General features: G+C 45.1%; 2 protein-coding genes across 4 annotated transcripts in view; one reads left to right on the top strand and one right to left on the bottom strand.

Moving 5' to 3' along the window:
* The window catches only part of rps7 (ribosomal protein S7), a 439,982-nt gene that overhangs the window by 172,016 nt on the left and 254,446 nt on the right, over window positions 1-13,520 (top strand). The gene's annotated exons all lie outside the window — the stretch shown is intronic.
* eipr1 (EARP complex and GARP complex interacting protein 1) overlaps window positions 1-13,520 on the bottom strand; it is an 85,021-nt gene that overhangs the window by 33,427 nt on the left and 38,074 nt on the right. For all 3 annotated transcript variants that reach the window (XM_070884939.1, XM_070884938.1, XM_070884940.1), the window contains 2 exons: window positions 13,171-13,327; window positions 3,950-4,049 (listed from right to left, as the gene is read on the bottom strand). In XM_070884939.1, the coding sequence (XP_070741040.1) occupies window positions 3,950-4,049; window positions 13,171-13,327 (257 nt within the window). The remainder of the gene's footprint in view (window positions 1-3,949; window positions 4,050-13,170; window positions 13,328-13,520) is intronic.

Raw genomic sequence — 13,520 nt, forward strand, 5'->3', positions numbered from 1 at the left:
AGAAGTCATTATGGCAATCAAGGGTCATTATGACAATCCTCAACACACAAAAGTTTCAGTCTTTGACGTGCTCAGTTCTAACAAATAACACGTGTGAAAAACATTTTGTCTGCATACTGGCCCAGGGTCTTATGCTTAAGACATTTAAGTTATCGGGCTTTTACCAGGATTTACAGCAAGCAGCATTTTATTGTTGTTGCCCCTACTGCTACCGCTATAAACTCTCAATGTATGATGCAAATATAATTATATGGTGGTCGAAAATAGGTATAAAAGCATATCAATTTACTTCATAGACTCCACAATCATTATGCTGATATTTTGTGAAGCTCCAGAATCCAATTAAGTTAGTTATGACCCTCGTTCCCATTTCTGACCATGATACTATGCTGGTTACATTCATTAAAATGATTTTACTATGTCGTTACCTGCTCTCAGTAAGTAATGGCATGCAGAAATTACAGCCAAAATCAGCAACTTTCTGTACTGGTTAAAAACTGTTAAATTATGAACAATTGGGCAATATTTGCTTGTAAAATTGGTTTAAAAATTTGTATGGCTTCATACGTACAGAATTAACAATCAGCTTTATTGTCATGCTCCTGTAATTCTTAGTAGGCAAAAGTCAGACAGCGTAAAATAACCCAGCAAGATAATAGAGAAAGATGAATGATGTCAGGCTGGACTCATTTAACCACAGGCTTAAGTCTCCTTTAAAGTATTATACCATCTGCTAGAAAGCACCACAAACTTTATATTTATTTTGCTCCTTGTATTATTTATTCAGCTTTTCATTTTCCCACTCCCAACTCCTCACTTTTGTAGCTGTACACTTATATATGGGCTCAAGTTTCGGCTCGAGTTGCTCCTATTTTTTTGGAGCAACTAGTTTAGAATGGAGCATCTAAGTAATTGCAATTTTCGGCATTTAGTTTGCTCCAATTCTAGTGAGTTAGAATAGTTTTGTTTTCGAACAGTTTTTTTTTCCAAAAGAGGGCGTTACCAGCCACTTACGCCTGCTTTGCAAGTTTAGGCAGCGAAAACTTACTCCAAACTAACTTAGAATGGAGTAAGTGTAGATTTTTGTACGCTCAGAAAAACCTTGCCTAAACTTATAAGTCAGGCGCAGGGAGCAAGAGATAGTGGGGGGGGGGGGGGGGGGGGGGCAAGGGAAGTTTACAAGCATTAAACACTTCACTTTTACAAATAAAGAGCCATCATCAATAATAAATGATAAATAAATCAATAAATCAATCAAAAAAATAAATAAAAAATTAAAAGTTTCTACTCACCTACTGCAGCACCGGGAGCCCTCCAACAGCCTACTGGGACGGGGCCCCCCCCAGGAGATGCCGGTCAGGCGGGCCCCGCCGCCGCTAAGGACTTCTTAGTAGGCCGCTGCCTTGGACTTCGGGTGGGGCTTGCCCCCAGCGAGATGCCAGGTGGGCATGCCCCACCACCGAGGAGGAGTTCGGGCGGGGCCTGCCCCCAGGAGATGCCGGGTGGGCTGCCGTGGAAGAGGCAAGGGCAGTCAGACCACTCGGCCCGGGATAGGGGCGATGTCTGTTCGGCCAGGGATAGGGTCGTTGCCCGGAGACAGGACGCGCTGGGAGGGCTAGGAGCGACTGCGCACGCGTGCAGCTGCCGGCACTGTTTTTGGCGCAGGGCTGTAGCTCTGCCCCCAGCAGCTCCTGCTGCGCCAAGCTGGAAACGGGCCTACAGATATCGGAGAATCGCGAGATAAGTATTCGGTGCAATTTCTGTTCTACAAATTAGGCGGGCCTCTCCGATGTGTGACATTCTAGCGGGGGTCCGAAACTTGAGCCCTCAGTGAAGTTCTAACTAAACCACAGATTTACTGTTAATACTGCCCAGCAAGTTGGTCAGTATGTAGAAACGATGATCAGGAATCTTGAGAACCTTGATATTTAATCCCTTAGTGAGAAATCCTTCGAGCATTTTACCAATTTTATTAATAGATTCTGGTGTAGCAGAAATTTACTAGAATGGTACCAGTGATGAGGGTCTTCAGTTATGGGGAGACACTGGAGAAGCTTGGATTGCTCTCCTTCGAGGCGAGACGATTATGGCGAGATTTAATAGAGGTGTTCAAAATTGTGAGAGGTTTTGATATACAAGGAGAAAAACTGTTTCCACTGACAGAAGGGTCATTAACCAGAGGATTCAAGGTAATTGGCAGAGTGAAGATGAGAATGTTTTCACACAGCACATTATGATGATCTGGAATGCACTGCCTGAAAGGGTGATGGAAACACATTCAATAATAACTTTCAAAAGGGCATTGGATAAATACTTGTAAAGGAAAATAAAATGCAGGGCTATGGGGAAAGAGCAGGGACGTGGGACTAATTGGATAGCTTTTTCAAAGAGCCAGGCACAATAGGCCGAATGGCCTTCTGTGCTGTAAGATTCTATGATTCTTAAATCGGGAAAAGTAATTATGACTTACTGACACAGCTACTGCAGCTAGTGTTAGGTTTGTAGGAAAGTTTAGATGTCTCCGTGCATTGTGTTAAGGATAACAAAAAATTGGGGATACTTGGCGGATGGATTAATAAATTTGGACAAGATTCACAGGCTAACCTGTAGTAGACTTGGAGAGAACACTAACTTTTTTTCTTCGAGCTGAGAGGAATTCCATCAGTTAAAGGATACCCACTGTAATAAAATTAATTATAATTTGGCACTGTTGGCACTGTTTGAGTGTGCTGTGAAAACTGAAAACACATCAATATTACATGAGAATATAGCTGCTTTGCCTGTCGACCTTAACAAGTAGCTTCACAAAAATGTCACGAGATAAGTATTCTTTCTGACCATAATAGCTTAACCTAAAAGGATATACAGTTTGTATTTATAATTATAACATAACAAGTTTACGAAGGCAATTTCCATTATAAGTATAGCTATACGAATTAATAATAGGAAAAGTTGCACATCGCCCATTTTTCTGGAATTAACTGGACTACTAAGCCCCCAATATGGTGGGCAGGAAGCACACGAGCATTTCCGGCCGGAAGTAAGCCACCAGCAATATAGAGAAACAAAATGTTTGCGACATGCGTTAGGCCCATTGCATATGCAAATAAAGGACCTAATGCATGTTTGAGGCCCACTATAAGATTGGTTTGTCCCGAGTTGGGCAGTGTTGGAAAACCAGTCCTGCTATTACAAGGTAAGTTTTTGAAATATATTTATCTGAATATGGATCCGGAAGGAGCAGGAGCACTCGTCCCTACACCTCATTTAAAGGACGTCGGCCACCGCTGCTCAGCCGCATCCCCACTCCAGATCACCACTGCTCCCCAATCTCTCTGGCCTCCGATCTACCCGTGCACAAATAGTAAGGTCTGAGAAGCCCGGATAATGGGCCTCGGACCTCATCAATGAAGACGGCCTTGTAATAGGAGGCCTCATGGATAAGTCGTCGACATGAGCTCCTTATTTGTATTTGCTTAATGCCTGTTTCAGGCATGGGTATGGGACACCTCTTGTTTGTCCTTACCTTATGGTGGGGCGTGCACTTCCGGTTGGTGGGGTGCGCACTTCCGGTTGGAAGTGTGTGCACGCTTTGTGCCAGCCTTTTTGGGGCCTTGAGAGGCTACATAGTGCCTGAAAAATGACCCGAACGTAGCCCAATTTAACCTCCATACATTCTGTCCTTAATTTTGTATTTGCATTATATAAATTCCTATGTTTACATTTATAATGGAAACTGCCACTGTAAATTTATCATACTATAATTATATCTTATTGGCAGTGGTGGCACGACAGCAGATCCACTGGCAGAAAGGTGTAATTACTGTGTGAGAAGTTTATAAAGGCTGTTTCCAGCAGAAAAGTGGAAAAGGAATTTCTACTGAAAAAAACAACAGAAGGTGCAGGCAGACATAAGATTATCATAAAGATAAACTGTAAAATTACTTACCACTGCCTTGCTTGAGCTTTCTTGTAAATCCCAAAGAAGAACATGATTATCCGCCAGCGATGCTACTTTTTTGCCATCTCCCATTGGCTCCCATAATACACTGCAGAGCAAAATTCATTAATAACTATTTCAACAAATTGAATTTACACGTACAGTTCACCAATGCAGTTTTACAGTACACTGCAATAATAACCATTGTCCTGCAAGACTGGAATACAAGTCAAGTTAGAATATCTATGTGAAAGACTAGGTGGAAATGTAGAAAAGGGAATTCTCCTTAGCAATTCAGTCCTGTTGTTTATTAATTTGCTGCATTACAAGGATAAGGCACAGTGCGATGTCCCAGTTCCAGACAGTGAGTCCCAAGTCTTGAACTGAGGCACCAGTCAAACATTAGTGCATGAAAGTTTTGCACTTCTCAATTGCAAAAGACAAATTCAGAGGATAAATTCACCCCAGTACATTCTCATGCACTTCCTGGGCATCTATTACAGAATTTTGATACGGGGTCTCTACCCTCTAAGCTTGTGAAAAATGAGTGGGGTGAAAGAGGCCAAAACGACAGAGGTAAAATGGGGATAAAGATAATTATTCCAGTTTGCATAACTGGTACATGTCATGGAAAGAGCAATAGTGACATAGGAACATAGAACATGAATATTAACATGATTCAACACATTACAAAGCTTCACTTCAAGTAAGATAATAAAAAAGATCTGGCTAATACTTTTGACTAAGTTCAAACTTACTGCCCCTGTAACTGTGTGCTTATTATTTGAAATGAGCACAACTTCTTCTAAGACCAAATGCGCAATAGGTCAAACCCTGATAAGCCCATTTTGATTGAAGCACAATCATGACGCACTTAAAAATTTCCTAAGGACCAATCACATTCAATCCAAGAATTTAGAAATCCAGATGTGAGTACAGAATCCTAATGGAAAGATAGAAATGCTGGGAACTGAGTATGCATTAATGAGGATTCAAACTGTTTTGGGAATCTAGGCTTACCATAAAATTACTGGTTTACTTTTTTTTTCAGATTGTACTAGTAGATTTTCCTTGATGTTGCTCACAGCAAGTCAGATAAGTCACTTTTTTATGATAGGGCTACTTATTCCATGTAGGGGACATTATCAGTGACTAAATAAGTCAAATTCCAATCTTTTAAAAATGCACTGATTTTTATTGGTGCTTCAGCAACTGAATTTCATAACTCTGTCCAGTATTCTGTGAAAACAGTAAATACGTGATCTTTATATTGTCTTAGATTATTCCAGTAGGTTTAAGTATATTCCTTTACCTAGGTATTTAATTTTTATCCCTTACAATTTTTAAGTTAAGAATACACAACAATAGGTTATGTAAGATGCAGAACTGGAGGTTGATATCTGGTATTTAGCAATGCTGGAGATGGAAAATGGAGCTTAGTTACAATTGAGAGCAGTCCTGCATTTTGGTAGAAGTGGACAATGATCCTGGGGGTTGTTAGATGTGGAATGAGGGTCCTGGAGTTTGAAAGTACTGCAGTGAGACTGCTGGAGTTTCGCAGATGGGAACTGGGGGGAGGGGAAGGTTAGTTTGGCATCATTGAGGAGAGGCAACCCGAAGTGGCACAACTCGGGGAAGAGGATGAGGGTGATGTTTGCCGCATGGGTGAATTCCTGAGGTCTGTCAGTAGTGAGGAGAGGGTCACAGCATGGGCCTAACAGCGCTCTGGGGTAGGGAATCCCAAGTTCAGCAGCAATGTTTGTGACTTTCTAAGGGATCCCTATAAAGATTGAATTTGCTGTTTTGCGATTGGTTTCTAGATGTGTATCTCGCTGTATCTCTGTTTCTCTCACAGCTATAAGAAAATGTAAACATTCTGATTACACACCATCAATAAAACACTGGTTGCAATTAGAGCTTTCAAAACTCAATTTATTTGTACTTTATTCAAAGAAAACATTAAATGAAGAATGGGTGTGTGTGTGTCGTTCACTTTCTGTTTCTATATCTGATTGTTGTTAGTAATTAGGATGTTTATATTTTTTAACTGTTAACGTAAGTGATAATCAGATGAGATAATTAAGCCATGATCTTATTGAATAGCGGAGCAGGCTTGAGGGGCTGTATGGCCTACTCCTGCTCCTATTTCTTATGTTTTTATAATTAGAGGTTGTTTCCTTCGAACTTCAGCTTTTGTTTGAAAAGTCAATTCAATTACAATGAGGAAAAATACTGTCTCTCTGACCTTCATGCACTTTCTGAAATTTAAATACAAAAGAAAAGTTACAACTGTGTAATCAGTAGTCTATCTTGTTCACATATATACACATAATATATAGTCTATGGGGGTAAAATTCAGTATCGCCCCGCTTGGGGGTGGAAACAGTCAGGAGGCGCAAAACTTAGCATTAGGCGCTGAAGTCTCGGCCCTCTTCAGAAATTCAGGTTATCACCCCCGGAAGGAAGTGGAGCGCTAAACCAAGTGCTCCACTTCCTTCCTGGGGCGCTAATGGGTCGGACACCTCAGCAGCACTGCAAACTGGGCTATACAGTGTGCCGCGTCCAAGGGGCCCTTCCCTTCCCTTGCCCAGTGCTGCTGCAGGGGGCGAAAGTGAATTTCGGGGCCAGGGAGATAACAGGGCGATGCGCACTGCGATGACATCACGATCTCCGGGTGCAAAGCCGTAGCGACGTCACTAAATTCCCGCCTAATGCGGCAGGAGTCGTTGCCTGGGCGGTAAGGCATTTGCACTCCGCTAGCTCCCCTCGGGGGCGCTAATGGGAGGCGCAAATGCACTGAATTTCGAGCTCTGTTTTAAAAAAATATCTGAATACAAATTTTACTGGAATAAAAACTTAGAAATTGGTCCTCTAGTTTTTCTTAAAATAACTTTGAAAAGTTCAGGTCAGAACTTTAACGAAAACATTGAAGACAAAAAATATATAATTCAGTGGGTAAATGTAATCAGATTATTGTAAAATATTAAATTTTTTATTTTTTTATTTTGTTTAGAAAGTTCAGGTGACTGAGGAAACAAAGTTTTTTTTTTAAAAGAAAACATTCAAAATGATTTGTGGGAACCGGGTGGCCAGATTTTGCAATCACAAGGAAATATACTTTCATTATGAAATAGCACCTATTGGGGGTTAAATTGAATAAGGACTGAAAATGGGTGTGGAGATCGTGGTACACACGTTAAATTGCTGCTGCCTGCTGCTTTACATGATTGCTGCTTGCAGCCAGTGCTGACCATGCTGGCTGCATGCATCAGCAGTGGGCCTGATAGTGGCTCACGCTACTTAAAGGCAGCCTGTGCCTTTTAAAAGGGGAGGTGAATTGTGGCTGCAGTGGTGGGAGTCATTTGAAAAGTGAATCTGTGCTGCGATACTTTGAGGAGTGGCTGAGCATGCAAGAGAAGATTTTCTGGCAATGCTCTGGAGGTTTTGGTGGAAGACGTGGCGAGAAGGGGAGACATCCTGTTTCCACAGGGCGGGGTGCGTTCGCAGGAGGCCCTCTAGATATACGCACTGGAAACAGTGGGAACAAGTAATGATGGAGGACAGTGCTAGGAATGTTGCTCCAAGAACAAGGATGCAGTGTAGGAAGAAATTTAATGATCTGACAAAGTTATCAAGGTGAGGGAGTTCAATGGCATATCGTAACTAACTGCACCACTAGCCTCATCCACTGCTCAATCCACCTACCAACCATCTCAATCAGTACGCAACCCCTCAACTCATGGTTTACCTCACCCTCATATACTTAGCATTGTGGCAAGCCTCGCATCCACAACTCTCACACACTGGCAGCTATTCAATCGTTACAGCCACATCACCCAAAGATATTGTAGAACAATTACTGACACTCTTCCCTCTTTTTTTGCAAGATGGCACATAACAGCATATAGCAGCAAAAAACTGGAGGAGGTCAAGCACGCCTGCATGCTATCACCCCCATAGAGGAGACAGTGCTTGCCATCATGGGAAGGGACATCGCTGAGGCCGTGACCATTGGTGGCATTGGAGGGATCAATGATCAGGGTATCTGCATACCTAATCCTCCTTCTCTCTTCACACTTCTCCCTGAATCCATAATCTCTTCTGATTCACAAGTTGCAGATGGTGTAAGCACGCACTACTTACTTTCTCAACTCCCCTCATCACAATCCAACCCTTGTTCCTTTTTCATTTCAGATACCCAAGAACTGGAACCTTACCAGTCAGAGAAGGAAGAGGAAAAAGACAGTGAAGGTGAAGAGACACCATCCCTCAATCTTATACTCGCAGCCATCAGTTCAGAGACTGACGCTGCATGTATTTTAGAGGCGAGGCTAAAGGAGGACTTCGATTGGCCAGTTGACATTAGGCGGCTGATGAGTGTACACAACCAAATGCTCGGTGGACTGGAAAGCCTGCACTCAATGTCAAGGAGCATGGAGGAGTCTGGCACCAACTCAGCACAAGGCTTTGAACAGAACTTAGGGCCCAAGTTTCAGGCCGCGCCTAGAACGGGGCAGCCCCGACCTGGACGCCCGTTTTTCGCGCCACAAAGTGCGTCTAAAAAAAAACTTACAGATTCTCCAGCTCCCTACAGGTCCTACAGTGGGCACGCATGTGCAGTAGCTCCAGGCGCCCAAAACTGTGTGGGAGGGGCCCAAAGCACGTAGCCCCTAGCCCTGACTGAATGGCTTCACTGGGGCTGCGTGCTTAAGGCTGCCTCCCACGCCCAGCTCCTGCTTCCTCCCGACCCGACCAGACTCCTGCTTCCCCCCCGCCCCCGACCCGCGCTCCCACACAGCACCCCCCCCCCCCCGACCTGACCTCCCTCCCTCCCGACCCGACCTCCCTCCCACCACCCCCCCGACCCGACTCCCGCTTCCCCCCCGCCCCCGGACCGGACCCGAACCAACCCGACCCCCCCCCGGACTGGACCCGACCCGCGCTCCCCGCCCCCTCCCCCCGACCTGACCTCCCTCCCTTCCCCCCTTCTCCCCCTCTCCTTTCTCCCCCCTTCTCCCCCTCTCCTTTCTCCCCCCTTCTCCTTCCCTCTCCCTTCCCCCTTCTCCCCCCTTCTCCTCTCCCCTTTCCCCTTCTCCTCTTCCCCCCCCTCCTCTCCCCTTCCCCTTCTTCCCCCTTCTCCTCCCCCCCTCTCTCCCTCTACCCTCCTCCTCCCCCTCCCCTCGCTGTCAGAAACACAGACTCTGACAGACAGAGAGTGAGAGACACACACAGACAGACAGACAGACAGAGAGATAGAGACACTGACAGAGACACACTGGGGGGGGGGGGGGGGGGGGGGCATCTCAGCACGCTGTTGGAGGGCTCCCGGTGCTGCAGTCGGTAAGTAGAAAATGTTTTATTTATTGATTTAAAAAAAAAATTATTTCTTATTAATTTTTTTTGATTGATTTATTGGTTGATTTATTGATGTTTTTATCATTTATTATTGATGATGACTCTTTATTTGTAAAACTGAAGTGTTTAATGTTTGTAAACTTCCCTTTAAACCCTCCCCCCCCCCCATTCCCTACGCCTGATTTGTAACCTACGCCTGATTTTCTAAAGTGTAGACAAGGTTTTTTCGAGCGTACAAAAATCTTCACTTACTCCATTCTAAGTTAGTTTGGAGTAAGTTTTCACTGCCGAAACTTTGAAAACAGGCGTAAGTGGCCGGACACGCTCCCTTTTGAAAAAAAAATTCTGTTCCAAAGTGAAACTGTTCTAACTGACTAGAACTGGAGCAAACTAAATGCTGAGAATTTGAATTTCTAAGATACTCCGTTCTACACCAGTTGCTCCAAAAAATCAGGAGCAACTGAGGCCGAAACTTGGGCCCTTGGAGCCCATCCTTTCCAACATGTAATGGGTGGTCCACCTCCTTCAGCACACCTGTGGAACTCACCATGTTGCAGCATTTGATGGCCCTTGTCATAGCTTCCATTGCAGCACAAACAACTTCCATCAAAGATCTAAGTGCTGCAGTGGAAACTCATACGGCTGCCTTGCAAGCTCAGACTACTACCATCGTGACTCTGGATACCACTGTTCAAAGAGGCTTCCAGGGTGTTACAGCTGCCATCAATCTGTTGTCCAACAGATCAGCAGGATTGCTGAGGCGCTGCCCCAGGAAAGTAACAGTGGTTCCATGGAACATGAACCTGCTGTCCTCTCTCAGGATAACAGCATTCCTGCTCTCACCCCTGGCACTCTGCCAGTGCCCTTGTTTTTTTTTGGTTGTTAGCTGTCAACCAGCCAGCTAAACTGCTGCAGCTCAGGCCAAGATGGTGCAGTCCGAAGCTCGGCCCTCTAGGCCCAGAGCCTCTCGAGGTCGTGCTGCAAGGCCATCTGCAGTCTTCTCCACTGAAAGATTGCAGCCTTCCAACACCCATGCTGCAGCCACTGGGGAACCAACTTGTAGGAGCACTAGGATAGGCAAAGGCACAAAGAAGACAGGCACTAAAGGAATGCACAAGGGTGATTAGCTTAATTTTGCATGTATTATTTAATGATTTGAATTTATAAAATTATTTTTGTGTTGCTAGAAAGAGGACAATGTGATTGTCAGTAATGTAGGAAAGGTAAGGTGTGGGACAGTTGGTGAATGGGAAGGTGTGGTTGCGGTTACTGGAATTCTCAGGAATAATCTGATCACATAGAGCTTGGGCAGAAAAGGGTTCTCTACGTCATAGCCTCCTTCCTCTACCTGTTCCTTCACTTTCTGTTGCACTTCCTCCTTGTCCAGTTCTCGCCTGATAGGTGGCGGCAAAAGCTATTCCCTTATAATGGCCAGGTTGTGCTGTATGCGTCCTACTACAGGTGCGGCGTCCCAAATCCAGAACCCTCAGGACCAAGGCTGTTCCGGATATTGCGTTTTGCCAGATTTTGGAACATCTTTCTGACATCATGAATCCGGAAACACCTGAGCCCAGGGGTTTGGGTATTTCTGGATTTCGGAACGTTGGAAAGGGGGGGCGGTGCACGCCCAAGAGCTGTTCGGGTCACCGGGCAATGAGGTCGTCAGGCGGAGACCTGCCACCATGAAGGTATTCGGGCGGGGCCCCCCTCACTGAAGAGGAGTTGTTCGGGCAGGCCCTGCTGCCGAAGAGTTGGTCGGGCGGGGCCCCCCCAAAGAGGAGTGGTCGGGCGGCCCCATCGCGGAGGTGGTGTTCGGGCGGGCCGGCGAGGAGGTCCTGAGGTCGGGCCGCGGCGAGGGGCAGTGCGGCGTAGTCCGAGGTCAGGCAGCAATGAGGAGTGGTCCGGCGAGGCCCGAGGTCAAGCAGCGGCGGCGAGGCGAGGCCCAAGGTTGGGCAGCGGCGGTGAGGTGAGACCTGAGGTCGGGGGGCGGCGAGGCGAGAGGTCGGGGGGCGGCGAGGCCAGGCCAGAGCGGCGAGGCCTGAGGCCGGGCAGCAGCAGCACCTCGAGGTCGGCAGGGTCTGGATTCCGGAACATTTTACGGATTCCGGATGACCCTGCTACCAATCGGTCTGGAGTCCGGATTCTGGATCTCTGGATTTTGGACGCTGTATCTGTACCACAAACCTTGATTCCCGCTCAGCTAAGTACTGCAGGGCTCCACCAGAACAGACCAGGCAGTGGAAGCATTGCTTGAGGATGACAATGGTGTGCTCTATAACCTTCCTTTTGACAGCATGGCTCTTATTGTAGGCTTGCTGTGTACGTGGGCTCCTGACCGGTATCATGAACCATGTCATGAGGCGATAACCCTTGTCACCCAGTAGCCAACCTGTGACTTAAAGTGGTGGTTCAAATACAGATGGAACAGAGGACTGGTGCACAATGAAGGAATCATGACTGCTGCCAGAATAATGGGCATTCACCAGCATGGTGAGCTGCATGCGGTCACACACCAGCTGCGCATTCAGGGAGTGGAATTTCTTTCGATTCATGAAAATAGTCGAGTTCACGTGAGGCACATGCAAGGAAATGTACGTGCAGTCAATGGCCCCCTGCACCATGGGGAAGCCGATCATGCGTGCAAAACCTCATGCTCGTTCCACCTGCTTGTCTCTGACATGAGGAAATGAGATTGAAGTGTTTGTCTGTGTATAGAGAGCCTCAGTGACCACCGTCATGTCGCGGTGCACTGCAAAATGTTGCTTCTATCTCCAGATGCAGCCGGAAAGGAGTGGACACGTAGCAGCCACAGGCTATGCTATCCTTGCCCTGCTTTGTGGCTGCAGCAGCTGTGAAGCAAAGACATCTCAAGCTTTGGTCCTCGCTGAAGTTGAGGTAAGAGAATTGCTCCCTGAAGACCCTCAACTAATATGGCCTCCTGCTGAGAACCCTTTTCCTCCTTCCTCTTCTAATAGCTGGTCCTGCTCGGTGTTGCACACTCATTCACATCTTCATCTCGCAACTCTACATGCTGCCGGCAGTCTTTAGGCGCATATGCGCAAACTCCTTTACCAAGATGGCGTCCTGCACACTTCCTGGACCCCATTTGCGAGTCTGACATGGCCGCGTAGCGCCTAAAAATGGTACCAATTTAGCCCCCCATGTGTGTGAGAAAGGCATGGACCTTCAAATTGGAAAATACCTATTACAGCACCATCTATCGAAGTAATGGGTACTGCACATATTTATCGTTAGTTTTCAAAGAAACATGCACCCGGTATACTGTGTGTATATATATAAAAAAACATATATACACATACAATTGATTATAAATTTTATCATACCCATGTGACTGGACAATTCATTTTCCTTTCCGATTAAAGCCTCAAGATAAAACGTATAACACATTCAAAGCAGATATCCATTGGCTAATTATGACAATCATTGAACAGTTACAATTGCTGCAAATTTATTAACGAAATATGTAGATTTTGGGTATAATGACAAAGATCTCACAAATCATTGTGTTATTTATTTGGAAACATTTCAGTCTCATTATTTTATATCTTGATGTGCATATTCCCCAGTAACAATTACCTTAATCAGCCGCATGTTAGAATAAATTAAAGTTAATAACTTGTTAAACTAAGCAGAAAACTGATGGTTAATTACCTGGATACAATAAAAACTCTGTTTACTAGTGTAAGACATACACAAATTAATTTTGGCATTTTATTCTGCAGTGAATGAATATTTCTCCTTTTTCCACAGAAATTTTTTTGTTTCGATGTAACAATTAAACAGGCAAACGTTTTGCGTAGTTCCATCGTGAAAGATGCATTTGAAATCTTTTAAATCAATACTGAGCGACCTACCAGGACATGTTGCCATGAGCTGTGTTGTCAAGGTGACAAAGCAGCTCCAGGGTCTGTGGGTTGCTTGATGAATCATCAGGAGATTCATGACTGCCTGATTCCAATTCCTTCGGCATACGCCACACAGCAGCACACGTCAGGACTTTACTGTCTGAAGCTAAGCAGCAAAATAAAAATCAACCGTCAAAAAATCTTTTAATAAATGTAGAGAAAATATAATTCACTGTACTCAGATGTTAACAGCTACAACTTAAAATATGAGAACCCAGTTATTTAAACCCAGCAGTTTAGTTGGCATAAGACTTACAAGCATATGAAACAATTAACAACCTAAAGTCTTCAACGCCTAA

The sequence above is a fragment of the Pristiophorus japonicus genome, chromosome 7 (assembly GCF_044704955.1).
Source record: "Pristiophorus japonicus isolate sPriJap1 chromosome 7, sPriJap1.hap1, whole genome shotgun sequence".
In the NCBI taxonomy this organism is placed as follows: domain Eukaryota; kingdom Metazoa; phylum Chordata; class Chondrichthyes; family Pristiophoridae; genus Pristiophorus; species Pristiophorus japonicus.